The sequence below is a fragment of the Stegostoma tigrinum genome, chromosome 7 (assembly GCF_030684315.1).
Source record: "Stegostoma tigrinum isolate sSteTig4 chromosome 7, sSteTig4.hap1, whole genome shotgun sequence".
Lineage (NCBI taxonomy): Eukaryota > Metazoa > Chordata > Chondrichthyes > Orectolobiformes > Stegostomatidae > Stegostoma > Stegostoma tigrinum.
In genome coordinates this window covers 52,570,868-52,597,887 of record NC_081360.1, presented here as the reverse complement: position 1 = coordinate 52,597,887, position 27,020 = coordinate 52,570,868, and the positions used below count along the sequence as shown (strand labels likewise).

The 27,020-nt window shown below is 40.5% G+C and overlaps 1 protein-coding gene across 2 annotated transcripts in view; it reads left to right on the top strand.

Moving 5' to 3' along the window:
* The window catches only part of kalrna (kalirin RhoGEF kinase a), a 693,809-nt gene extending 674,365 nt beyond the window's left edge, over positions 1-19,444 (top strand). For both annotated transcript variants that reach the window (XM_059647272.1, XM_059647273.1), the window contains 3 exons: positions 4,471-4,671; positions 10,277-10,415; positions 11,112-19,444. In XM_059647272.1, coding sequence (XP_059503255.1) covers positions 4,471-4,671; positions 10,277-10,415; positions 11,112-11,657 — 886 coding nt within the window. In that variant the 3' untranslated portion in view covers positions 11,658-19,444. The remainder of the gene's footprint in view (positions 1-4,470; positions 4,672-10,276; positions 10,416-11,111) is intronic.
* Positions 19,445-27,020: the final 7,576 nt, after the last annotated feature.

The following is a 27,020-nucleotide window of genomic DNA, read 5'->3' as shown; positions in this document are numbered from 1 at the left end:
TCCTGATCACTGTGACAGAGAGAAAGAAAGAGAAGTTTAATTTCTTTGGTCAAACAAGAAGTAATTGTATTTAAAGCTCTAATTATTACCCATGTTCCTTTTTAAATACATTAAAACAGAGAAAATTGGGCAGGAGTAGGCCATTCGGCCCTTTGAGCCTACACCCCCATTCAATATGATCATGGCTGATCATGCAATCTCAGTATCCCATTCTTGCCCTCTTCCCATTCCCCTTGATCCCTTTAGCTGCAAGGGCCATGCCTGGTTCCATCCTGAATATTTCTAATGAACTGGCCCCAACAGATTCCTGTGGGAGAGAATTCCACAGGTCCACAATTCTCTGAGTGAAGAAATTCTTCCACATCTCAATCCTGAAAGACTACCCTCTATTGTTAGACTGTGACCCCTTGATCTGTACGTTAGTAATTCAAATTTCTACAAATTTTCACATAGTAGATGTTAGGTACGAGACAGTTACAGGAGTGCACACAGAGAAAGCAGTTCACAAAATCTTTAGAAATTCAGTAATCTGCAAATTACTCAGTGTGGGACATCTGCGCTTTGCCCCATACCAATTGGAGTAAGGCCCACATTCTTGTGTTGTCCTGTTGCTCCACAACAAGAATCTACCCATGAGTCATGCCCTATATGTGACTCCCAACTGTTCAACCCTCCAGTTCCAAAACGAACCTGCTCGGAACGATTCTAGCTTCCTTGTAAACATCCCATATTCATATGCAAAGCTTTTATTATTTAGCTTGAAAATGGAGACACCCATATCACTGCATTTACATGTTCACTGCATAAAAACACCTAAACATTTATGCAAGAGATAATGGGAACTGCAGATGCTGGAGAATCCAAGATAACAAAGTGTGAAGCTGGATGAACACAGCAGGCCAAGCAGCATCTCAGGAGCACAAAAGCTCTTGAGATGCTGCTTGGCCTGCTGTGTTCATCCAGCTTCACACTTTGTTATCTCAAACATTTATGCAATGTTAGTATCTGAGCCCAAAGTGCAATCTCAGGGGTCCCACCAGAAACTGCACAGTTGTGCCTCCAGAAGCCTTCTTGCCAGGGGACAATTTCAAAATTGTATTCTTTCTACAAAGCTCATCATTCTTCAGATGTGCCCCATAGCTACTACTACTCAAGGTGTAGGCTTTGTTAGGTCAGGCATGGGCCAAGTCATTCTGAAGATGTGAAATATATAGACATCTGAGAGAAGAATGGTGGACATATTTGGCAAAGAGAGAACAGAGGTTCCAATCCCAACAGGTTAAACAGGATATCTGGAAGTAATGCTGGCCTCAGTGTATCCTACTGCTTGCCTAGTTTTCAACAGATTTCTGTTAAATGTGCAATGGAAGTAAATCAGAACTTCCACAAATATTGTAATGTTGGTATATCTTGCTGACCAGCGTATTTTCCATTATAAACCTGGTAAGAAATAAAAAAATAAATTAATAGGTAAAGTAACACTTACAATAAAGGCTATTCATTCACAATTTTTACATTGTGGTACTTGGTGCCAAAGCATGAACAAAATGCAAATATTCCACTCATTTCAGTGAAATTGGAATTATTCAATAAATAAATAGCCCTTACGTTATTTCCCATATGCATTAGTGCCTATTGGTATGCAACAGTTGTAATCTATCCCTTTCTCTAGGTCCATTACTTAACAGTTGTGGTTCAGAGTCTACTCTGGATAGCAATGACTCAACAAACGTTTGATTGATTTACAAACTTAACTTCTATTAATCTAATTCTATTAATTAATAAATAAACCATTATTAATGTAAAAATAGTAATACAAGTATCTGCTAATACATACACATAGTCTGGGTGCTTAGGTTCCTCAGACACAGACAAGATCAGGTAGATGAACCATTCTGTTCTGACCAGGCTCTCTTCCCCAACGACTGTAACCATGGTTCTCTTTCACGTTCAGTTCTTATTCCCTTCCATGGGACCTGCACACTATAGTGATGCTGCTTTCCCATTAGTACACTGTTTACAGCCTCAAGATACCCCCCATCACCTCCCTCACAATGATTCCTTCGAGCCATCATAACTGTTTGTAGCAAGACATGATTCAAACCTCACTGAGCTGGTACTTTGCTTTAAGGTTCTGTGTGAGGGTGCAGTTTGATTAATTTCTGCTGACATATAGCACCTTCTGTCTCTTCTGGTCATAGTCTGTCCACAACCTAACCCTCTTCCCATCACTCCTTACTCCACCAAGCAACCATTATGTGTTTACTAAAAATACACTGTTCAATCCCTTATGCAATGGTATAACTTCGACAAGAAATGTTGTAGAGTTTCAAAAAATGTGTATCACAGAAACAAGTTAAGAAAATATCAACTCAAACATTTGTAATAGCAAATGCTGGGCAGTTTCAATTCTGACAACTTCGTCGTGATCTTATGCTCACGCTCTATTGTAAAAGCTCATGGTTAAATTACAGATGTTATACTTTACATTGACTAACAACTAAACCGCACTTGCTGCTGTTTAACTACAATAGAAGATTGCTATTTCCAGGTTTATTAACACTTTTGTGCCCATGCAATGTATCTTCAATCCCATCAGCGATGCTATTAGACACTTGCAACTTTTCTCAATAAATGTATTAACACATAAATCAGTAATAAACATGTTTTCCTGAAATAAAAAAAAAGTAGTTGCCAAACCTATTCACAGTCTGTTAAAATGAAAATGTTCCCATTAGATGCACAGGGGTGAGATAAAAGTGACTGCCCTTGACATGAATTATGGCATCAAGGAACCCTAGCAAAACTGGAGTCAAAGGGAATCAAGAGGAAGTCAGTCATCTCAGCTCAAGGTCATCTCTGTAAGAGCTCGTAGGCCCAGTCATCTTCAGCTGCTTCATCAATGGCCTTCCCTTCATCATAAGATTAAAGTGTGGATGCTCATCAATGATTGACCAATGTTCAATTCCCATTCATGACTCCTCAGATACTGAAGTAGTCCATGTCCAAATGCAGCAGGACCTGGACAATATCCGGGCTTGGCCTGACAGGTGACAGTTAACATTTGCATCATTGGGCAATGATCATCTCCAACAAGGCAGAATTTGACCATCGGGTGGAAAGAAGGCATACACCGTGCTTGCCTTCATCGGTCAAGGTATTGAGTAAGAAAGTTGGCAGGTTTAACTGCAGCTGTATAAAACTTCAATTCAACCACATTTGGAATATTTTGTGAGACTCGGGTTGCCACACTCTTGGAAGGATGTAGAAGCTTTGGATAGAGTGTACAAAAGTTTGCCAGGATGTTGCCTGGATTAGAATGCATTAACTATAATGAGAGGTTGGACAAATTTGGATTATTTCCACTAGAGTGTCAGAAGCTGATGGGTGACCTGATAGAAGTATATAAAATTAGTAGAGAAATGAATAAGGTAGTTAGCCAGAGTCTCTTTCCCAGGGTTGAAATGTCAAATGCTAGGCAGCATAGGTTTCAGGTGAGGGGAGAAAGTTAAAGGAGACATTCCAGGCAATTGTGTTTTAATACAGAGGGTGGTAGGTGCCTGGAATGCCTTCCTGAGAGGTGGTAGAAGCAGATCTGATAGCAACATTCAAGAGACATTCAGGTAGACACATGAACAGGCAGATGGGATTACTTTAGAATGGCATCATTGTTGGTACAGAAATGGTGGGCCGAAGGATCTGTTCCTATGCTGTACTATTCTATGTTTTATCACCAGTTGATAATCAACAACATTGCTATCGCTGAATCTCCTACTATCAATACCTTGGGGCTTACCATTGTCCAGAAAATGAACTGCCCTAACCATGTAGATACTGTGATAAGGCCAGATGAGAGGTTCCAAATTCTGCAGCAAGAAATCACCTCTTGACTCTCCAAAACCTTTCTACTATCTGTATATGCCAGATATGCAATGGAATACTCTCCACTTGTCTGGATGAGTGCACCTCCAACTACACTCAAGAAACTTGAAACAATCCAAGTCAAAGCAGCCATTTGATTAGTACCACATCCACTTTGTTCACCAATGGTGCACAGTAGCAGCAGTGTGTACCATTTACAAGATGCACTGCAACAAATTACCAATGCTCCTTCATACCTTTCAAACTCTCAGCCACCAGCATCAAGAAGGAAAGGGTGGCAGTTGCATGGGAACGCCGCCACCTACAAGTTCACCTCCAATCCACTCACCATCCTGACTTGGAGAAATGACACCGTTCCTTCAATGTCACTGAGCCAAACTCCTAAATCGTCCTCCCCAATAGTACTGTGTGGGTGTACCTACACCAAATGGACTGCAGCAGTTCAAGAAAACAGTTCATCACTGCCTTCTCAATAAATGCTTGCCCAAGCAGCAATGCTCCCTTCCCCTGAATGAATTACAAAAACGATTTAGGATCTGTGTCTTGATTTCTGTCTATTTAAATTTTGAATACATTTCTGTGTTACAGGGGTCGTTTCTCTGTGGTGAAAAAATGTATACAAAAGTCAACCAAAAGAGAAGTAGCTGTCAAATTCATCAGCAAAAAAATGAAGAAAAAAGATCAAGTAGCACATGAGGCAGCTATTTTATTAAACCTACAACACCCACAATTTCCTGCAATATGTGATACTTACGAGTTTCCCTCTGGCTACATTTTAGTTCTTGAACTGTAAGTATCAATTTCGTATCCTGTAAGCCATCAAAATTTGTTTGATGAAATATAATTTGCATTTACGTATGGGATTGATTTGCATCTTATTTAATTCTTGTAAATTAGTTTCCTGCATGCCAACATTTTTTTTCTTACACTTACACCTTAGTTTTCTCTCTTCTTCCTGTCCTCCAAACTCATTACTGGAAAATGTTTCTTGGGAACCAAGTCCCCTGTGTACCATCTCATCACTGATCAACTGGTTATCACTGGACAGAAATTAGCAGCAGGAATCTGAGCCATTTTTGTTGCCTTTATCTCCTCCGTAGCCCAGAGATATAGAAAACAATTATAGCTTCTCTTCTGTCTTTGTGACCAGTATCATCAAACTCAACATAGTTGGGAAATTTGACCTGCTGTCTTCCTTGATTATGTATTTTAACAACTCACTGCTTTAGCCAGTTGAGTCATCAGGGAAGCTTAAGCATCTTTCATGGTACCCGAAAGAAGCTTTTGGGACACAGACATAGCACTTGCCAGTGCTTCAATCCCCTTCTGCAATGACCAGACACTGGGCGAAGTTCTCCAAGTTATCACACTTCCAGATGGATGTCCAAATCACTACGCTCCTGGGTGAGAACTGGCTCCCCCTTTAATAATCACACATCTTTTAGTTGATTGTAGTAAGGTTCATTTAAAAAAGGATCCTTTCCTTGTGGATATCTTCCTCCTGGACAAAATTAATTTATGTTTTAAATAGATCCAATTTAAGCAGGTCTTCTTTAATTAACAAGCAAGTGATATTATTGGTTACTGAACATGCAAAGAATTAATAATACACCATTCATACGCATAGATTATGAATAAGAAGGAAGTGCAAAATGAACACTCAGAATTCTTTACGAATATAGGCTGTTGAGGCTGGGTCATTAAGTAGGCTATAATTATTGCTGAGATCTATTTTTGAAGCAACTAATAACATAAATGTGACGTTAAATTGGAAATCTGCAAAAACAAAGCTGTGCAGATCCTTAGGCTAATGCAAGTTCAAATATGTTGTATTTTAAACCAAGTGTTTTACAAACAATTACTAAGGCATGAGATGGTAAAAGCAAGCTTCAGACATCTTCAAGATTCTGTTCCAATACTTCTTTTATTCTGCATTTTTTAATTGAATCTACAGATAATTATTCAACACATATTGCCAAACTACCAATCAAAAACAGACAAATCGAGCATTGTATTAGTGGTTGGTTTAGATTAGTTGGCTGGAAGGTTGGTTGGCAATGCAGAGTGACACCAGTAACATGGGTCCCTGCACTGGCTGAGGTTACCTTAAACGTTCCACTTGCCTGAGGCATGATGATCCTCAGATCAAACCATCTGCAGTATTCTCTCTCTGAAAGCAGCCTTATGATCTGGTAAGACAATCACAATTGTACTTCTACTGTTTTTGGGAATGTGGATATTATATTTAACTATCTAGTTTCAATGATTACACTTCAAAATAAGTTAGTACACAAAAAATCTTTCTCATATATGGGGAATTATATAAATTGCAGTTCTTTAGATGCAAAAGTATTGTTGCATGCATGGACTAGACTGAAAACATTTTATCATTTGCTGGCTAGGAACCAGTAATGCATCATAAAAATTGAGAACCAGGGGAATCACTAAGCGAATAAAGCCACAACACTCCATGGTTTTAAAAACAAAAAGATAGTAATTTTTCTATACAGTATCAGTAAAAATATGATCAACAGTAGGACATGTTTGTAACACCCATAATTAACATGCGGTAAATAAGCACAATAGACTGTAAATACCTCAATGCACACCAAATGGCAAATGCAATCAAGATGGGTCCTACAGATTTCTCAGCAATTTCTGTCAGAGTTTAATAACACAGTTGATCATCATGTCTCATTAAGCTTCACAAGAAATTATAATTGTTCACTTCTGCTAACCTGGCCTTGAAACTCTCAGGATCAATTATCTCATGCGCTGCCTCAATGACTGCTTCGTTCTGGTTGATCAATCTTCTTTACTGGGTCTACACCCCACTGGACTCAAAAATCTGTGTTTCAGTACTTACTCTCAGGCAGAACTCCAGTTTTTTTTTGCCAACAGCCAGGATCACCAAGTTAGAACTGCCCCTGAATTTTTCCCTGAGTTTTAATCTTGGTCAGTTGCATCAAGCAAATACTTCTTGTGTATATTTCAACCCCCACTCTCAGTTGTCCGATTAATGGTCTCCGTTCTTACCTTCACAGCACTGAGGACATTATCACAGCCTTGACTCCAACAACTAGAACTTGAAGCTGAGTTCTGACAGAATGGAGATATCCAACTGTTCTTGGAACCTCTCACTGAGACTCATACACCGACCTCATATAGTTCAGTTGCTTTCCCAGCAGTATAGCTAAAAGTGGCATTGTATACTATAAAGATAATAAAGTGTGAAGCTGGATGAACACAGCAGGCCAAGCAGCATCTCAGGAGCACAAAAGCTGACGTTTCGGGCCTAGACCCTTCATCAGTTTAATCTGATGAAGGGTCTAGGCCCGAAACGTCAGCTTTTGTGCTCCTGAGATGCTGCTTGGCCTGCTGTGTTCATCCAGCTTCACACTTTATTATCTTGGATTCTCCAGCATCTGCAGTTCCCATTATCTCTTGTATACTATAAAGTTTGACTTACAGTCTCCACCTCAGTGACTGTTGAATTGCCCTAATGACCTGCTCAAAACCTTGCAATCAGGACTGCACTACTTCTAGGCAGAAGTGTACCTAACCAATATTTTTAAAATGCCAAATGTAACAGCCTCTTGGAGCTGAGTGTGTCCTGAATGTTATATTTTTACAGAAAGCTGGCTTCTGTAGCACAAAGAATGCTTACAAATAAAAATACATTGCATCCGAGATAGTAGGAACTGCAGATGCTGGAGGATCTGAGATAACAAGGTGTAGAGCTGGATAAACACAGCATCAGAGGAGCAGGAAGGCTGACGTTTCGGGCCTAGACCCTTCTTCAGAAATGGGGGATGGGAAGGGGGATCTGAAATAAACAGGGATAGAGGAGAAGATAGATGGAGAGGAGACAGACCTGTCAAAGAGGCAGGGACGGGGCCAGTAAAGGCGAGTGTAGGTGGGGAGGTAGGGAGGAGATAGGTCTGTCCAGGGAGGACAGACAGGTCAAAGAGGCGAGATGAGGCTAGTAGGTAGGAGATGGGGGTGGGACTTGAGCTAGGAGGAGGGGATAGGTGGGAGGAAGGACAGGTTAGGAAGGCGTGGATGAGCTGGGCTGGTTTTGGAATGCGGCCAGGGTTAGGGAGATTTTGAAGCTTGTGAAGGCCACATTGATACCATTGGGCTGCAGGGTTCCCAAGCGGAATATGAGTTGCTGTTCCTGCAACCTTCAGGTAGCATTGTTGTGGCACTGCAGGAGGCCCAGGATGGACATGTCTTCTGCAGAATGGTGGGGGGGAGGGGCAAGTTGAAATGGTTCGCGACTGGGAGGTGCAGTTGTTTCGTACGAACTGAGCTTAGGTGTACTGCAAAGTGGCCCCCAAGTCTTTGCTTGGTTTCCCCAATGTAGAGGAGGCCACAACGGGTAGTGGATCTAGTATACCACATTGGAAGATGTGCAGGTGAACATCTGCTTGATGTGGAAAGTCTTCTTGGGGCCTGGGATGGGCTGAGGTGGGAGGTGTGGGGACAGGTGTAACACTTCCTGCGGCTGCAGGGAAAAGTGCCGGGTGTGGTGGGGCTGGAGGGAAGTGTGGAGCGGGCAAGGGAGTCATGGAGAGAGTGGTCCCTCTGGAAAGCAGACAAGGGTGGGGATGGAAAAATGTCTTTGGTGGTGGAGTTGGATTGCAGATGGCGGAAGTGTTGGAGGATGATGCGTTGGATCCGGAGGTTGGTGGGGTGGTGCATGAGGACCAGGGGGATTCAGTTTTGGTTGTTATTGTAGGGAGGGGGTGTGAGGGATGAGTTGCGGGAAATATGGGAGACACGGTCGAGGGCGTTCTCGATCACCGACCCTGATCACACGCCCTTGACCGTGGCCCCCGCGTTTCCCCTCCCCCATTTCTGAAAAAGGGTCTAGGCCTGAAACGTCAACCTTCCTGCTCCTATGATGCTGCTTGGCCTGCTGTGTTCATCCAGCTCTATACATTGCACCTCACGTACCACCCCACCAACCTCAAGTGTCAAGAACAACCCATCTGGTTCACTAATGTCCATTAGGGAAGAAAACTGCCATCCTTACCTGGTCTGGACTACATATGACTCCAGACCCACAGCAATTTGGTTGATTCTTAACTGCCTTCTGTGCAATTAAGGATGGCCGAGCCAGAAATATCCTCATCCTGTGGATGAGTAAAAAAAATTCCACCTTTCAGTTTATTTTCTGCACTCAACCAGGGTAAGTTGTCATTTTGGCCAAATGGCTTCTGGGCATGCAACAATTTGTTTGTTGATCAAAATCCTTTTGTATTTGTTTTCAAGAACGTTATTGAGATGTTTTGGTGTCCCAATCAAGTGTGTTTTATTCCTTCTCGTTTTGATCTCCGCATCCTTTCAGATCTCTAACTTTCACATGATTTCATTTCGTGCATACGTTATTTATTCTATCCAAATGATATCCATAGCTTCATTGTGTTAGATTTTAATTTTCCTTTCCAATGTTTTTATTGTCCCATAAGTTCACCAGTTATATACTTGCAATGCCCACTTGCTTGGCTTCCCGCTGTTGCATCCAGTCCCTCAATACTAACAAGCACTCCTAGTGTGGTATCAACTGACAGTGACCCTTTGAGGTCACCTAGTGGTCTCAGTCCTTTCCACTGAAAGACTTTACTGAGCCTTATTCAGCCGCTATACTGTCCTTTATTGATATGCACAGCTGCAGGAAAACATTCCGACTTATATATTTCATTGTCCTGCTGTGAATAACAACGTTTCATTTGCCTTCCTAAGTACCTGCCATACTGGAACATCCGGATCCCTCGCTCCCACTGATTTCTGCAATCCCTCTCTAATTGAATGGTATACTGCTCTTCTATTCTTCCTGTGGAAATGGATGAATTCACATTTGCCGCTATTTTACTCTATTTCCATTATTTTGTCCAATGTCCTATCCCTTTGTCTGTATCCCTTTGCAGACTCTCTACCGCGGCTTGATGACTTATTTTCCTACCGACCTTAGTGTCATCGGTAATTTTAGACCTTCAGTCCAAATCATGTACATAGATTGTAAATTGTTGAGAACATATCACTGAGAATGCTGGGTAATTGGGTGTAATTCTAACTTAATTCCCCCACCAGCTGGAAAATAACACAACATGGTTGGACACACATTTTATGTCCCCATTCAATTTTACTTTCCACTGAAGTCATTGGGCCAGAAAAGTAATTAGGTTTGCCCCAGAGTTCAAGCATTAAAACTCTTAAAATAAGTCCTCATAAATGACACATATAACATACATATGCTGTCTCAGATGTGAAGTGAGTTTAATCTGTTTCAGTTAAAAACTGCTTTAATTTTCTTCCTTCGTCACGAGGTATGATTAGTATGTACATTCACTATTGACGCATTCTAAGTATTTTTGCTTTTGTATCAAAGCTTAGATAATGGTCGCTTGCTTGAATTCTTGGTAAACCAAGGGGAACATTTGGAAGAAAAAGTAGCCTTTTACATCCGGGATACTTTGGAGGCTCTCCAGTACCTACACAACTGCAGAGTTGCTCATTTGGATTTGAAGGTAGGAGTTTACTAAAATAAAACCATCCCATCTTGTTTTTGGTCATGCCAAAGCCAGGCTAACTGTTTTGTGCCATGAGTTGGTACTGTCACACAGAAAGAGGGAGCTGCATTTGTGGCAGAAAATTTGCCAGTGAAATTTGTACTGTACTACAATATTCTCCCAGGTTATTATAGTGGGAGGTTCCAAGCAAGTCATGGCAACTTCAGTCAACCTGGAGTTTTGGCAATGGAGAACTGCCAGATATATTGGAACTTGTTTCAAAAGAATCAATGAAATCTTTTAAGTTACCTTTACACAATGGGCAATCCATTCAATGACAATGATTGACAATGGTCCTGAAGGCAGATGTCCAGCCATAGATGAATACATAGCTGAAGAGTGAGTTGACCTAAAGATGATCTAGAAATAAGGTTTCCTCTGTAACATGAGGGAGAGGTGAACGTTAGAAGTTGTGGATTATAGAACCTATCGCTGCTCCTCTGATGCAGCTTGGCCTGCTGGATTCATTCAGCTCTACACCTTGTTATCTCTGTTTCAGGTTCTTTATGGGCTGAATGCTAGTCCAGCCAGTGACATCCAAGTCCCACAAATGAATAAAAAAGAAAATCAATAACTTGCCTTCACACAGGCTGAACCTTGTAATGCATAAGACACTGTTTGAGCATTATTAATAAATGTTTTTCTTTCTAACAGCCAGAAAATCTATTGATTGATCTTCATACGCCTGTGCCACGTGTCAAGCTTATAGATTTCGGTGACGCTGTTCAAATCACAACTTATTATTACGTACATCAGTTGTTGGGAAATCCAGAATTTGCAGCTCCTGAAGTAATTCAGGGAACACCAGTTTCATTAAGTACAGACATCTGGAGCCTTGGAGTCCTCACTTACGTGATGCTGAGTGGGGTATCCCCCTTCTTAGACGAGAGTGTAGAGGAAACATGCATGAACATTTGTCGACGGGATTTCAGTTTCCCTGATGAGTACTTCCAGGGAATTAGTCACATTGCACGAGACTTCATAAGGGCCCTACTTCAGGGTGACTTCCGCTGGAGACCCACAGCTGCCACCTGTTTACAAAATCCTTGGCTTCATCCTCAGAATGACAGCTATTCCACAACCCCACTGGATACCTCAAGGTTGGCTTTGTTTATTGAGCGCCGTCGACATCAAAATGATGTGCGTCCTGTTAGCAATGTGAAAGGTTTCTTACCAAGCAATCTTGGATCAAGGATGTGAAATAATAGTAACCTATACATGTTGAGTCACTGACTTGCTGAACAATGCGTTGAGAGCGGTTATACTCCACACAGTACTGGAGTATTGGGGTTGAGCACAACTTGAATAGATTTGAACAGGTTTATGTTACAATAAGATCATATATGTGTGTAAATATATATATATAGAATATTTCTGGAATACTATCCTTAGAGATACATGGGAAACCAGATGAACAAATTTCAATCTATTTACTTTAGATTGAATGCAAATGTTTCAACCCTTTGAGAAATGAATGTTGCTTGAAATTTCAAAGAGCATTGAGTTTTGTATTGCATATAACAGCTGCAAATTTAAACTCCTTTCACATGCTGAATATAACAAATTAAATGCCAAGGAAAGAGCAAAAATTGCATCATAATCACACAGTAAACAAAGTAAATTAGAGGTTTAAAGTGATTTAATTCATTAATTCAGAGCTGTTTTAATCCTTGAAATGATAGCAGGCATTCCATAAGATCTGCAATGTAGACTAGAGGTGAAGAACTTCACTGGTACCTGTGCATTTTCAGAAATGGTGTTGGTGTACTTTACCACTCCTTAGTGATAGTGGACCCACACCTTCACAAAATGCAAAACTGCCAATGAGGCCTCCTCTAGTAGTATACATTCGTACAATAAACTATGTGGTGTTGTGAAGCATTATCAAAAATTGCTTCCTCTTAGCCCAGTCTTTACTCCATGGTATCTGGGAGGCTTCAGGTACTTCACCCAAGTGCCTCTCTTCATGTGTGGACCTAGAATGGTGAGTGTTGACAGGCTGTTATAGCCAAATATCTGCATACATTGTAATGCAAAATATTGTAATACAAAAATAGCAATCAAGATCGTGAACTCTAGCTAACTTTTCTTATTTTCCTCTCTATCTCACTAGTATTAAGATTAATTTTACCATCTCTAATTCCAGCCTTGTTTATATCAGTTAATTCAGTGATAATCATTAAACCTGGCACTTTTCTGTTCTGTGTGGCGAGTACCACACCTTGTGATATCTCTACTCAGTAAAACTTAATGGCACTTAAACCAAAATCAAATTTGCCTTTGGTTCTTCAGCTGCATTGTCATCTGGAATGAGATCACTAAAAAGAAATGTTCACTGTATAAGCTTGGTTAATTTTCATGTTCTTTTAATGTACAACTAAAGATTAAAAATTTAAATTAGAAGAATGAAAATGTGTTTATCAAAATATGGTAGATTTGGAAGCCTGCTACCATTTAAGCATCCTATCACTACACCTATTTACATGTAAGAGTGTCTGCCTGCAAGCTTAAAATTTTGGATTATTAAAATCCTTGTTAAAAGACAAACTTTTTTTTATTTTCATTCAATTTTTGAATGGGCTATTTTCATCTTTGGTACACACTGAAGTACTAAATAACACAGAAAAAAAGTCCTGCTTTCTATTTCTGTTAATTTCCTCCTTGGAGATAGGGCTGAAAATGCAAGTGAAGAAGGTGAGGCATTCATTTGTTTTAGGGTGTCATCCATTAGATTTCTTGACATACAAGGAATGACTTCAATTTAAAAACCAAAATGCAGATACTTTTCCTCAAAGCCAGCAGAGCTCGTAAATGCCGGATGCATCATTAGTCGCCATGTTATACTCTTAATCTAAGTGATGGAAAAAAGGGCAACTTTAGCTGCAAGTTCCTCATGCAGCTACCAATCCACTTCAGCTGCTATCAAACAGGTTTGGATGCTGGACTTCAGGGTCATTGTTGACAGACTGATGCATACATTTTGGTTACTGTTTCACTTCAATTTTGCCTGCCAGTTTTAATTGCCTGTTCAGTCTGCCCTATCAAAGGCTGACATATCTTTTGAGGCTTTCCAAAGGCTCACAATTTTTATCACCTTCATTATGTCTGATTTATTTACTACTTTCCTCTTCCCGTCATCAATGTGCACCTACATCTGTCTCTACATCTGTTGATCTATGGTTATGAAAAATTATGTAAGTAAACAGAGAATTAACTGTTATTAACATTGAGAATTTTGTTAACTTCTCAAATGAGATTTGCAATAGTTTATTATTATTTCAGAATTGACATGCGGCCATAGTCTAAAACCTGCCCCAATTCTTTTTAATAACGGGCCAGATTTACAAAATAAAAAGTAACAATGTGGATATTACTGCACCTTCTGCAGTCTGTACATGTTCTGTTAAAGGCAGAAATAAAGAAATTCCTGTCCAGGTTTCCGTGCTCCAGCAGAAACTCTGTAACAGAATCTTACTGAAAGATTTAGCATTCATGTGAATGAAATAGCATGAAGTTAATAGACACCCTTAAACATGCCAGAAAAATGTAGGTCTTGTCAATTCAAGTGAACTTTCAGCAGATGATATATTACAGCCACACAAGGTTTTTGGTCCTGAAACTCAACATATGTATGTGTGGAGTCTCAGTTCTTCAGTTTTTAGTTATTGTTTTAGACTTGAAAAGAAAATAAATAATATTTGAGCTTCATTTCTTTCTTAACTCTAACTTTCTTTCCTTCTCTTTATTTCATTGTGTGTACATTGAATCAGCGGGCAGAATTTCACTGACATCTCAATGGATGGCTGAGGAGGGGGACAGGGTACTGGGCCATTTCCAAACGATGGGCTGTGATATGCACCAGCTGTAAATTCCAAAGAGGCAGGCAGACCATTTAAATAGCTAAACCCCCATTGGGAAGAACCTAGCTCTGTTTTTGTTCAAGTGATGAGGTTTTATTTAATGTATAATTCCATTCACATCAGTCGACAATTAATGATGCTCGCAGCATATTTAGTTTTGCCATCATCACTGCCCAAGTTCTCCTTCATTTGTATTGTAACCCTGTATCATTTCATCAAATACCACACACTTTCCAACCATGGGGTATCTGCCGGGCATATAAAGAATTGGGATCCATTTGTATTTGTTCTAGCGTTTCCTGTGTACAGGGTATCAGTTTCTTTGTGTTTTAGTTTGAAATTTTCATCAGCAAACTTGTCACTGCAGATGGACCTGCTGCCCATGCTGTTATGTCTTGTGAAGTCATCACCCTGCCTAGTTCTTATAACCAAGCTGCTTCTCATCAGTGCCCACAACGTTTCTGCGGTTTTTGGGGCCGCATTGGCAAAGAGCTGCATCTTGATGTGCCCCAGTTACTTCTGGCAGGGATGTGTATGCAGGGTTCTTCTTGCTTAACATGACACTGTCAGGATTGTGCTCACTTCAGTTGGCAGAGGAAACCATATGTGGTATAAGTTATGCAGACTATAGAGAAAAGCACAAATGGCATTACTTCCCAAACCGTCAAGCAATGAAGTAGGGTTTGGACTTGGGGACCTTCCTGCTCATTGACAGGAGCATTACCAGATGAACCATTCAGCTCCAAAGGACTCAGTTGAATGAGTGACGTTCCCAGAGAACAGGGGAGCTGGGCTTTACTCCCAAAAGTGACAGCGTTTAACATTGAAGCTACATTCATAACATGGAGCTCAAATGCAAGGCCGTGCAATTGACTATTGCCTGAGCTAGCTGGGCTAAGCAGCCAGCACTAAAATACAATGTCCACTGAGCATCACTTGCACTCTAACGGCCTCAGAAAGGATTCATCAATCCGACTTGTTAAGCAGACACATCTTTGCTTGCCTTTTTCACACAGTCTCCAAATCCTTTGTAGAGGATACCAGGTCATTTTTACTCCTAATAACCACAAATTCCGCTAAGTTTAATGAAAGCAAATCATGTTCATTGCTTCTAATAGAAAATTCCACACCATTGTACATAATATTGTAATGTTACAGAAATGTGATGGGAATAATTCAGTTTTGTGAATGCCTTTACTCAGTTTAATAAGATGCTTGACTCGGATTCTAGTGTATGAAACAGATTTTAACGGCTCGTACTTCTTGCATTAATTAAAGAACACAGTTAACAAGAATTTTCTTAGTTATACAGAAATATGGAATTTATATCAACTCTGTCCATCTGTCAACATATCCCAATTTGTTTGCTGTTATATTTGTCTATATAACAGTGACTACAGTTGAAAATAATTTATGTGAAATGCTTTTGCAAGTTTCTCAAAATTGATGTGGTGCTATATAAATCTCTGTTCTCTTTCTATTCATTTGTCAAGCAGATGGTAATAAAGATCAAACACTGATAGTTTAATCAATTTATCCATTGAATAACTGAGCAACACAGAATAGAAAGATGTCAGTCTGTGCTGAGCTAGATGGTCTTAGTTGAGTGATGTCTGTTGAGCAACAATGGATCTAAGCACAAGGGGGTTAGAGAGGAGAAAAACTGACTTCAGAATTTTGCCATTGGTAATTATCCAAGAGCAGGATTAAGCTTTGCAGGGACACTCCCAGGCAGAAACAGTCTGTCAACAGTCACACATAAAGAATAACTGGTACTGGGGAAATTGTACCTATGGATGTTTTATGTGACTGACCTTCAGGGGGTGTGAAAGAATTCTTAAATAAAACAAGAATCAGATAATGTTTTGTTGCCTAAAAACGCAATAGTGACAATAAAGGGTGGTAGACGTTTAGAAACATTGGAAAAAGTAGATAAGAAATGCATCATATTTAAGTCATTACTTTGGCCTAATATATGCGCCACAATATTTACAGTTTTCACATGCCTCCAAAAAGTTCTCTACAGATCTTTCACTTCTTTTGATCATTTTTTATGTAAGCATAAGTATTCCCTGCCATATAATCTGTTGACAATGTTGCAGAATATGGTGATGTACTTCAAAGTCCAGAAACCTACGGTGGCTGTTAAGTGAAAACAAACATTAACTTTACAGATGATAAAGCATATGAAAGAAGGAGCATGTAAAGGGTAGAGCTGACAGTTTGGCAGTCCCTGGAACAGCTTCAACAGGGAATTTTGAACAGCATCTGAAGCTCTCACGCCACACAGGTCAGGGTCTCAGTGACATTTACAGATAAGGTCTGATCATATCATTGAGAACCAGATTACATTTAATCAGCACAAGTCTGGTGTCAGCCTCTTTACAGAAGTCCAGTGCACAGATAAACATCTCCATAAGAAGGCTGAGGGAAGAAAATACTTTTAACTGATTTCAGGGAGACAGGCCCCATAAAGAATTTTTGGGTCTCCCAGGTTCCACATGGATTTCTGTTTGGGACCTCATCCAAACCCTGGACCAACCTAACTGCTCATTCATCCTGCAACCTACCCAATGGCCTCTGGTGTCCCCACGCAACTCCCATCTGTTTGCTGGTTAACATTGATGTTGGGTGCAGGCCAGCGTTGACCCTGCTGTATTTATATGAAGCTCAGATACTAAAAAGCCTCTAATCCCACATTGGCACGCCTAGATGATTTTGATTCTCTGCTGGTCCACACTTGCCACATGCCCCGAGTAGAATCAAGGTTTAAAATGGTTGCATTGTACTATAGGAAAATCATTGAGTTTGACGCTATGTTTTAAATGAAAAGTAATTTCTTTTTATACAGTGGAATGTAACAACAAGATGCTAAATGCAATAGAGCTGTATTGGCAAGTTGCTGATTCCAATTCTGGAACCAAAATGGTAGCACAGCACAAGGGGTCAATAAACTTTTGTGAGAAACATTGAAGCCAGTGCACATAACAGGTGCAGAATTTGCTTATCTTTACTGTATTTTCTTATTCACTTTGAGCTGAGTTCACTTGGCCCAAATTTTAAAAATTTCTAGCATTGCCCTATTTTATTTCTGGACTCAACAACCTATGTTCTTAAATGATTGCTCAGAATTTTCTAAAATACGACTTAGACAGTCAGGATAATTTTTTCCTGAGTTGAGACATTTAATTAAGGTTTTCAGTTGTTTTTCATCACCAGTAAAACAACCAACAGAAATTAAAGAATAATTCTATCATCATCATCCTTGTTCTTCCCACAATTCTGCAGGATTTTATTATCTGGAATTTGGTTGCAATGAGACTCCTGATTCAAAAGGAAGTCCAAGTGATATTGTGCACTTTTGAATGATATTTGCCTATTAATATAGCCAAAATAATGATTTTCTTAATGTCCTTGGAGACCATCTTCAGTAAACAGCTGTTTTCCACAGTTGGAGACTGCAGCTAAGTATGTTGTTGTTGAGTGGTCAGAGGCGACCTCTTATCTGAAGGTTGCTTGTGCCTAATAACCTTGCATGGACATCACAAACAATCCTTTGTGCATATTCTGTCAGAAATAGCACCACTGCATCTGCTGAAAAGTAAGAACTTTGTTGATTTGTTTAGGCTGCTGGAAAACATTATGAGAGGTAATAGCCATCAAAAAAGATTAAACAGAAATCTAGGTGGTAGTGATGGAGGGACTAACATTGTTTGCGCTTTCATGCTGTTCCTTCTTAGACAACAGGGGCTGGCCGCTCTATAGCTCCCTAATCAATCTGCAACAGAAATGATGTTTGCTGTTTATCATTGTGGGAATGAACTCCTTGCCTGTGGTGCTCCAGCCAGCAGCAGCACAGCTGAGATTAAATAGGGTTTGAAGAGTACATGATCTCATCACCTTCTTACAAGATAATTGCTGGTATGTTTGACCTACTGACATATACATTTGGAAAGTCTATTTCTAAACCTATATCAGACTGAAACCTTACAGGTTGTTTATCCAGGCCTCTACTTAATTCAGCACTTTTCAATTTATCGGCTTTTTTTTGACAGCTACCATTTTAATGAGTTATCCCAACCTGTTGAGAAATCTTCATATAACCAAATATGTTACAACAGTTTAATAGCCACACTGACCTCACCATGTGTGGTATTTAATCCTGTGTTCATTATGATCTCTTGGTAGTGTTGTACTGAGACACATTTTTTTAATACAATGCAAATCATCTTTTCCATTCTTGCTTAAAATTACTTTCATTCAATGTGTTGCACTTCTAAAATTCAAAATCAGGTTTTTAGTTTGAAGATTGTTTTTGACATTTTTAAAGATTATGAGCACCTATATTGTTCACAAGTACTTACTTTAAAATCATTTTGTTTGAAAGTATTTTTAAAATTGGCATTAGGTGGAGTATGAATTCACAAATGGTTGAATACCAGAAAGGCAAATGCACTGTTGTAAAGTTTAATGTTCACAAATGTGTGCAATGTTGTCAAACATTTATAGAAGTGCTGGTTACATTAGCTGAGCTTTGTCGTCCTAGAAACTTGCTACCCTTTTTTGGCTTACTATATAGTTCACATTTCTGCACAAAGTAAATCTGTACAGTTAGTGTTAGTAAACAATCAGACCAAACAAAGTGTTTCTAAAGCTGACTTTTGAAGCAGTAATGATTTATTTTTACATTATAGAATTTAATAAGGATACACACAGCTTTACAGCCTTAAAGTATCTCAATTGCTTGCCCCAGCACTATTCCATGTTAGCCTTTTATTGATCATTAAGCTTTGTTGCATATTTTTAGTAATAAATGTTATATAAAGTCCGGTGTATATATTTAATTTTTGATGATTTACAGAGAAAATATGTTGTAATTTTTGGAAAGTGGAACAGGAACATTTTAGTAATTGCTAAAGATTCTTTTTACTTCTCAAAAACTAACAGAATGTATATATGCATATAATAAATTTGAAACTGCATGCAACATCCTGTATCTCACATTACAAAGTTTCAACAAGTGATTCACACACATTACTAGATAATAAAAGTTAGAATATTTCATAAAATGTTTTGCTTTGGTTACATGTTAGCAAAAATTCAAATCAGGTCTTTACTGTTTCACATGTGGCGGCTGTTTGTTATTGAATATTTAATACATAATTAAAAGCTTGGTTTCTCAAAATATTTCTCTCTTTTTCATTTTGCTGAAATAATAATTCAAGTTTAGGTCGGGCTAGTGTCTTCTTTCACATTAAAGCTTTAATATCAAGGAAAACTTCATAAATTCCATCGTCATAGTCATTGAGATCTAAAATCTCTCATTAAAAGTTTATTTATATCACAGTCTATCCATTCATATGAATCTAATTGTATATTGTGCTGTTGTTGTCATCAAGTTGTAAAGCAGAAATGGGGTCTTCTCAAATGAATTGCCACCAATGAGCTACATAAATCATGAAGGCAACAAGTTGAATCAAGGGCTGTGATCAGAGATAATAAGAACTGCAGATGCTGGTGAATTCAAGATAACAAAGTGTGGGGCTGGATGAATACAGCAGGCCAAGCAGCATCTTAGGAGCATAAAAACTGACGTTTCGGGCTTAGACCCTTCTCTAGGCCCGAAATGTCAGCTTTTGTGCTCCTAAGATGCTGCTTGGCCTGCTGTGTTCATCCAGCCCCACACTTTGTTATCTTGAATCAAGGGCTGTGCTGTATTTGATCATTTCACCACTGGGAGTGATCGGGAAAGAAAAGAACCAACATTGCCTCCTCGGGTTGCTAATAACCACTGGAAACTTGGCTGTGAAGTTCAAATGGGACATTTGCTTTGAAATCTCACACACAAGTAATGAACATTTCAGTAAGATTCCGGGAATATCGATGTACTACTACCTATGAAACATTCTGTCAGTAAGAAAGGTAACAGCTTAAACCTCTGTACAACAACAGCAGCCACATCCACTTTCTTTTAGAGAGACCTTCCACAATGTCTCTGCCTTCATTTACAGGGTCATTGAAAGCTTCTACAGGTGGCAGCCTTCAGCAGTTTGGCTGGATATGTGTGTTACCCACACAATAGGACCTTAGAATACCACTTTAACGTGGTTGACCATTTAAAGGAGAGGGCTGTGAATGAACTCCAGAAAAGGAAATCTGTGTCAGGAGTTTACCTGAAATGTTGTTTCCTGTCACCTCGTCCTTCAGGTCAGGATTACAACATGTCCACCATTATTAAGTGCATCTCATGAGACTTAGAATTGTTGCGGTAATGCTGCATCAGATCACAACTAAGATCTTAATTGTGTGAACTCCTGCTGCAACACGTCCTCTTTATGCTAATAGCCTTCGTGGAGGCAAACAATGCTCTGCCTCCCACACACACACTCACCCACTACCCCTGCCTGTGCCATAAAACCAAGTGAGAAACTTAAGCATCTAAGGCAGGAAACTATCACATCAATCACACAATTCAGGTGATGGATAAGAAGAGGAAAAGGGACAAAAGCAGGACCAAAGTAAATGTTAAGAAGTAAAGCAGACATTTTATAAACTGAAACAAAATATTATCTAGAAATTTCCTCAGAGCTATTTGGCCTCAAGTATGAAATCTTCACTGGAAGAGTGGTGGCCGCTCCATTCAGCCTATTAAACGAAATTTCCATTGGACTTGCAGTAAAGCAATAGCAGCAGAGTGAGGGAAGTAGGAAGGAAATTCCCGGCCTATATGTTTATGAATAATGTATTCAACCTTTCACACAAACATGTTCTTACAACGTATCTTTGTAATACCTTACCACAAAATGTTGTACCATTTAAGTAACAGGTAACATGTTAGTGACATAAAGCGACCTTAATGTGAGTTCCCAATCTCGACTGTACTAATAAAGAGACAAGGGTGAAACCAAATTCTTCAAATTGATGGAACCCACATCGGAGGAAGGCAGTGACCATGGTCTGATACCATACAAGCATAATAATAGCAACGATTAACATTCTTCTCCTTTCGTTAGTGGCTGTCTCTATGCATTGAGTCAAATATCAAAAGATAGAATTGAAAACTGCTAAATTTGACCTTAATTAGAAGGCCTTTTGGAAAACATGAGTAAGTTTGAAAGTATTCATGGATATTAATGTTTCAGATTGGCTAACTTCTGCGTGCGTTCAAGAAACTAATGTACTTGCATTGAAATAAAAGGTGAGGAGAGATAAGGCTTAGGGAAACTCCGAGAGAGTGTCATTCTTGTGAGCAAACTGTTTACAGCAGCAATGCATGATATAAAAAAAGCCATTTTCATTTTTGAGATGACAAAGAATTAATAATTTGAAGAAGAAGGCACCAGAGAATTAACTCCTCTGCCTGTTAAAGCAGAAGAAATTGTACTATTAGCTGTGAGTTTAAGCATCTCTGTCTATAAAATTGTTGTGTCTTAATGTTAATAAAACAATATTTATGGAAAAATTTTTCAGCCTCAGTTGATTTTAACCTCTCAGGGCCAATCCCATATTGTCAAGCAACCACGTCTAATGAAACTTCCTTTCAATAAGAAAACCAACAGCCGACATTTCTGCACAATTACAGCAGCTACATCTGCTTTTTAGGAAGCATAACAGAAAATGCTCTAAATGCTGTGTAGGAAGTTTCCTGTAGCATTGCTCAACAGCTTATAAAAAGTATCTATACCAAGAACACACAAGAATTACCTCCATTTTTATTGCAACCTAATGCAATGAAACATCCCAACGTGCTTCTTGAGAGCATTATCAAACAAGATTAGACACAGAGCCACATATGGTGACAATAGACATGAAAGATATAGGTTTTAAGGCGTGTCTTATAGAAAGAAAAAGAGGGCAATAGGTTGAGGTAAAGAAGACAAGATAACAAGATGAATGTGAGCTGCGAGTTAAGGAAGGGCATGAAGCTGAAATATACCATGATCCTCAATGTTCTCCATGACTTGGATGCCAAGTATCCTGGTCCAGGTCATCCCATTATGTGGATAACCATATTTTTCATAGGGCTGAGGGGATGCAAGTGTCTTTGTCCTTTGACAACTCTGTTGTGCTCCCTTCTATATTGTGTGTCACCTCAGGCTTCAATAATGAAGAGGCGACGCTCCAAAAGCTTGTGATTTCAAATAAACCTATTGCACTAGAACCTGGTGTCATGTAACTTCTGACATTGTCCATCCCAGTCCAACACTGGCACCTCCACATCATCCTAGAAAGGAGTGAATGTCAGTGATTATGTGCCTTTGTATTGGGGTGATGTGTTTGCCAGAGCTGAACAGTTGGAAGTATTTGAAGGCAGCAAGAAATAGTTGTGTGGCTACAACATGGGTAAGTGTAGAAAATGTGGAGCATCTGGATGGTAGGGAATGCTGCTGGGTAAGTGACAGGGTGTGATATATGACAGCATGAAATGTTGTGTGTTGGGAGGGGATGTAATTTGAAGAAGGCTATGATGAGATAGGAGACGAAGAATGGTACCTCTCTTTGCATGCTTCTCATTTGATCAAAATGGTAACATTTTAATATAAAAGCAGGATGATGCAGTGAGTGTTTAACAGTTTGCGTGCTGTAACTGTAAAAAGGCATACACAGAAAGGTTTCTTGATAGATTTAAAAAAGAAAAGAGTTTTTATTAAACTCAGCCTCTAACAAAATAATAAAAATGCTCCAATTATAATAACACACATACTCAAGGTGCATGCAGATTTACACATAGGAGTTACAGAATATGAGGATAGATTCAGCAGTCTACATCGAGGCATATGACAACTAAAGATAGGAAGTTCCAGGAGGCTGCAAGCTGCAGAGTGGATCTGGTCATTCGTCATCACTGCTTCGGCTGCAGTTGAAGATGACACCATTCAGCATCCTCGATAGGGCGAGAGCGGGTCTAGCCTCCCGAGCACATACGGCAGTGGCAGCAGGAATTGGCTCCTCGGGGAGAGTGAGCCTAGGACGGAGGGATTGAGCCTTTAGGGAGCTTGCAACAGCAGTGATTAGGTGTCCAGTGGCAATTGATGGCATCAGAGCTGGGTGTCTTTGACATTGGGGGGCCCTGTGCAGGAGCCAAGGTGGTAGCAGTGGCATTGGCTTTGAATGGCAGGGCAGCTGTTGACATCGGTCAGCTGTAGCGATGCAATAGGCCCAAGTTGATACTCAGCTGTCTCAACAGGAGTGATGGTTGCTTCAGGTAGGCCTGGTATGGGGATTCCTGGAACAGATTGTGTGGGGAAAGCATGGCGGAGAGGAGGAGATTGAGCCCCTGTAGGAAGTGTGGTCCCAGACTGGCTAAGTACTTTCAAAAAATTGTAATGTTTGACCTTTAGCTTTATTTCTTCATTTCAGTGCTTAATACTAAAAATTACTGTAATATTTAGGGCGGCACGGTGGCTCAATGGTTAGCACTGCAGCCGCACAGCACTAGGGACCCGGGTTCGATTCCAGCCTCGGGCGACTGTCTGTGTGGAGTTTGCACATTCTCCCCGTGTCTGCGTGGGTTTCCTCCGGGTGCTCCGGTTTCCTCCCATAGTCCAAAGATGTGCAGGCTAGGTGGATTGACCATGCTAAATTACCTGTAGTGTTCAGGGGTATGTGGGTTATAGGAGGATGGGGATGGGTGGGATGCTTCAAAGGGCGGTGTGGACTTGTTGGGCCGAAGGGCCTGTTTCCACACTGTATTTTAACTTTTAACTTGTTTTAACAGTCTTTTAACTTTGTTCTTGCTTTCTACCTTGTTCTTATGACTCTTTACCGAGGTAGTTGGTGCCTTGTGTGGTGATGTTATACACTTTTCACTGTACTGTATATAAGCACACATGACAATAAAAACCTAAATCTAAATCTATACCTAAAGATGTGCAGTCCTGGAGATTGATAACTTTGATGGTTTGGGGCTGAACTCAGTGATGTCTCTGGATCTGGCTTTGAGACAATTTAAGTACGATAGCAGACAATTTAAATCAGTTGTTATGAAGTCAGCCTCTATAGAGGTGGTTCTATAAAACACAACCTGCAACAAATGGAAGATCCATCAGCAGACAGCAGCTCTCCATCTGACCAATGAACCAAATGTGGTCACGGTCGGTAGATTCCAGGTGCATGATTTTAACATGATTAGACAATTGCATTGGAGTAAGGATCTTGTGGTATAGTGGTAGTGTCCCTACCATTTTTTATTCATTCATGGGATGCGGGAATCACTGGCTGGACCAACCTTTATTGCCATATTAGCAACCACATTGCTATGAGTCTGGAGTCACATGTAGGCCGGACCAGGTAAGGATAGCAATTTCCTTCCCTAAAGTACATCAGCCAACGAGCTGAGTTTTTCCTGTCACTTGGCAATTGCTTCATTGTCATTATTAGACTCTTATTTCCAAATTATTATTAACTTTAAATTCCACCATCTGCCATGATAGGGTTTGAATCCAGATCCCCAGAATCTTATCTCGGTCTCTGAATTAATAATGTTGTGATATTACCACAAGGCCATTGCCTACTCTGAGCTAGAAAGTCTGGGTTCAAGTCCCATATGTCCTGGATATGTGTCATAACATGTCCAAGCAGGTTGATGAAAATAACTACGACATAAGAATACTCAAGTCTAGATCATTGTTCTCTCTAAGGTGCAGCCTAACCATTAACCCAAAATGTCCCTCACAGACCATGCTCAATTCAGCCTCATTAAAGTGCCACACAAGTGTGGCTGTGACTGCATAATTAAATTTAAAGGGACCAGGTACTAAACAATTCATCAACACAGTTCCAAAATGCCTTAGAGATAATGTTGCTCTAGTAGCAGCAGAAGCACAAATAAGGATTTCAATAGCAAATGAGCTGAGACAGCAAGATTGGGTGATTTATGGAGGTGAAAATGAGTAGATTTAATATGAGGCTGAGAACTGATGTCAAGGTTATAAATAGGTTGACTTAATTTCAACCTTTGTCACTAATGAGGGAATACGGCTTAGACCAGGGAATGAAAACGCCACCTTAATTCTTCTCAATATTTAATTGGAAGAATTATCTGCTCATCCAGCTCGGGACATTGGATAAATATGAAGATAATTTATCAACAGTAGAGGAGTCAAGATAAATGGTTGTCAAATACAATGGGATGTTATCAGCATATGTGTGAAAACTAACACTCTGCTTTCAGGGAGGATGTTATAGAGGGACAACCCGTAAATGAGAAATAGAAAGGGATCAACGATAGATGTCTGGAAAATACCAGAGGTAATAGAATGAGAATGATAAGAGAAAGCATTGCAAATGAATTTGATCTGTAAAAATGGAAGCCGATGAACACAACTAGATAATAATGGAGAGGTGTTGGAGAAAGACAGGGAGACTAATGACGTGAGAGTGCAAGCAAGGATGATCTGTCAATGTGTCAATGACTCAGCACTGTGCATACTCCTGATTTACTAGTCCTCATGATTTATGTCTTCCATACCATTAAATGTTGAGGCTCAGGGATAGGTTACTATATTCCAAACACGGCAGAAGGAGATCGCCAGCAAACACTGACATCTTACGAACATACTGTCCCAACAGCTCAAATAATTCCTCTCCCCCGCACAACGGGCAGCCCTCCGTTCCCTCCGCTCCAACCCCAACCTCACCATCAAACCCGCAGACAAGGGTGGCGCAGTGGTAATATGGCGCACTGACCTCTACATCGCCGAGGCCAAACGCCAACTCTCCTACACCACCTCCTACCGCCCCCTCGATCATGACCCCACCCCCCGAGCATCAAACCATCATCTCCAACACCATTCACGACCTCATCACCTCAGGAGACCTCCCACCCACAGCCTCCAACCTTATTATTCCCCAACCCCACACGGCCCGTTTCTATCTCCTTACCAAAATCCACAAACCTGCCTGCCCTGGTCGACCCATTGTCTCAGCCTGTTCCTGCCCCACTGAACTCATCTCCACCTATCTGGACTCCATTTTCTCCCCTTTGGTCCAGGAACTCCCTACCTACGTCCGTGACACCACCCACGCCCTCCACCTCCTCCAGGATTTCAAATTCCCTGGTCCCCAACACTTCATTTTCACCATGGACGTCCAGTCCCTATACACCTGTATTCCTCATGCAGATGGCCTCAAGGCCCTCCGCTTCTTCCTGTCCTGCAGGCCCGACCAGTTCCCCTCCACCGACACCTTCATCCGCCTAGCCGAACTCTTGCTCACCCTCAACAACATCTCTTTCGATTCCTCCCACTTCCTACAGACAAAGGGGGTGGCCATGGGCACCCGCATGGGCCCCAGCTATGCCTGCCTCTTTGTAGGTTACGTGGAACAGTGCCTCTTCCGCACCTACACAGGCCCCAAACCCCATCTCTTCCTCCATTACATTGACTGTATTGGCGCCGCCTCTTGCTCCCCAGAGGAGCTCGAGCAGTTCATCCACTTCACCAACACATTCCACCCCAACCTTCAGTTCACCTGGGCCATCTCCAGCTCATCCCTCACCTTCCTGGACCTCTCAGCCTCCATCTCAGGCAACCAGCTTGTAACTGATGTCCATTTCAAGCCCACCGACTCCCACAGCTACCTAGAATACACCTCCTCCCACCCACCCTCCTGCAAAAATTCCATCCCCTATTCCCAATTCCTCCACCTCCGCCGCATCTGCTCCCACGATGAGGCATTTCACTCCCGCACATCCCAGATGTCC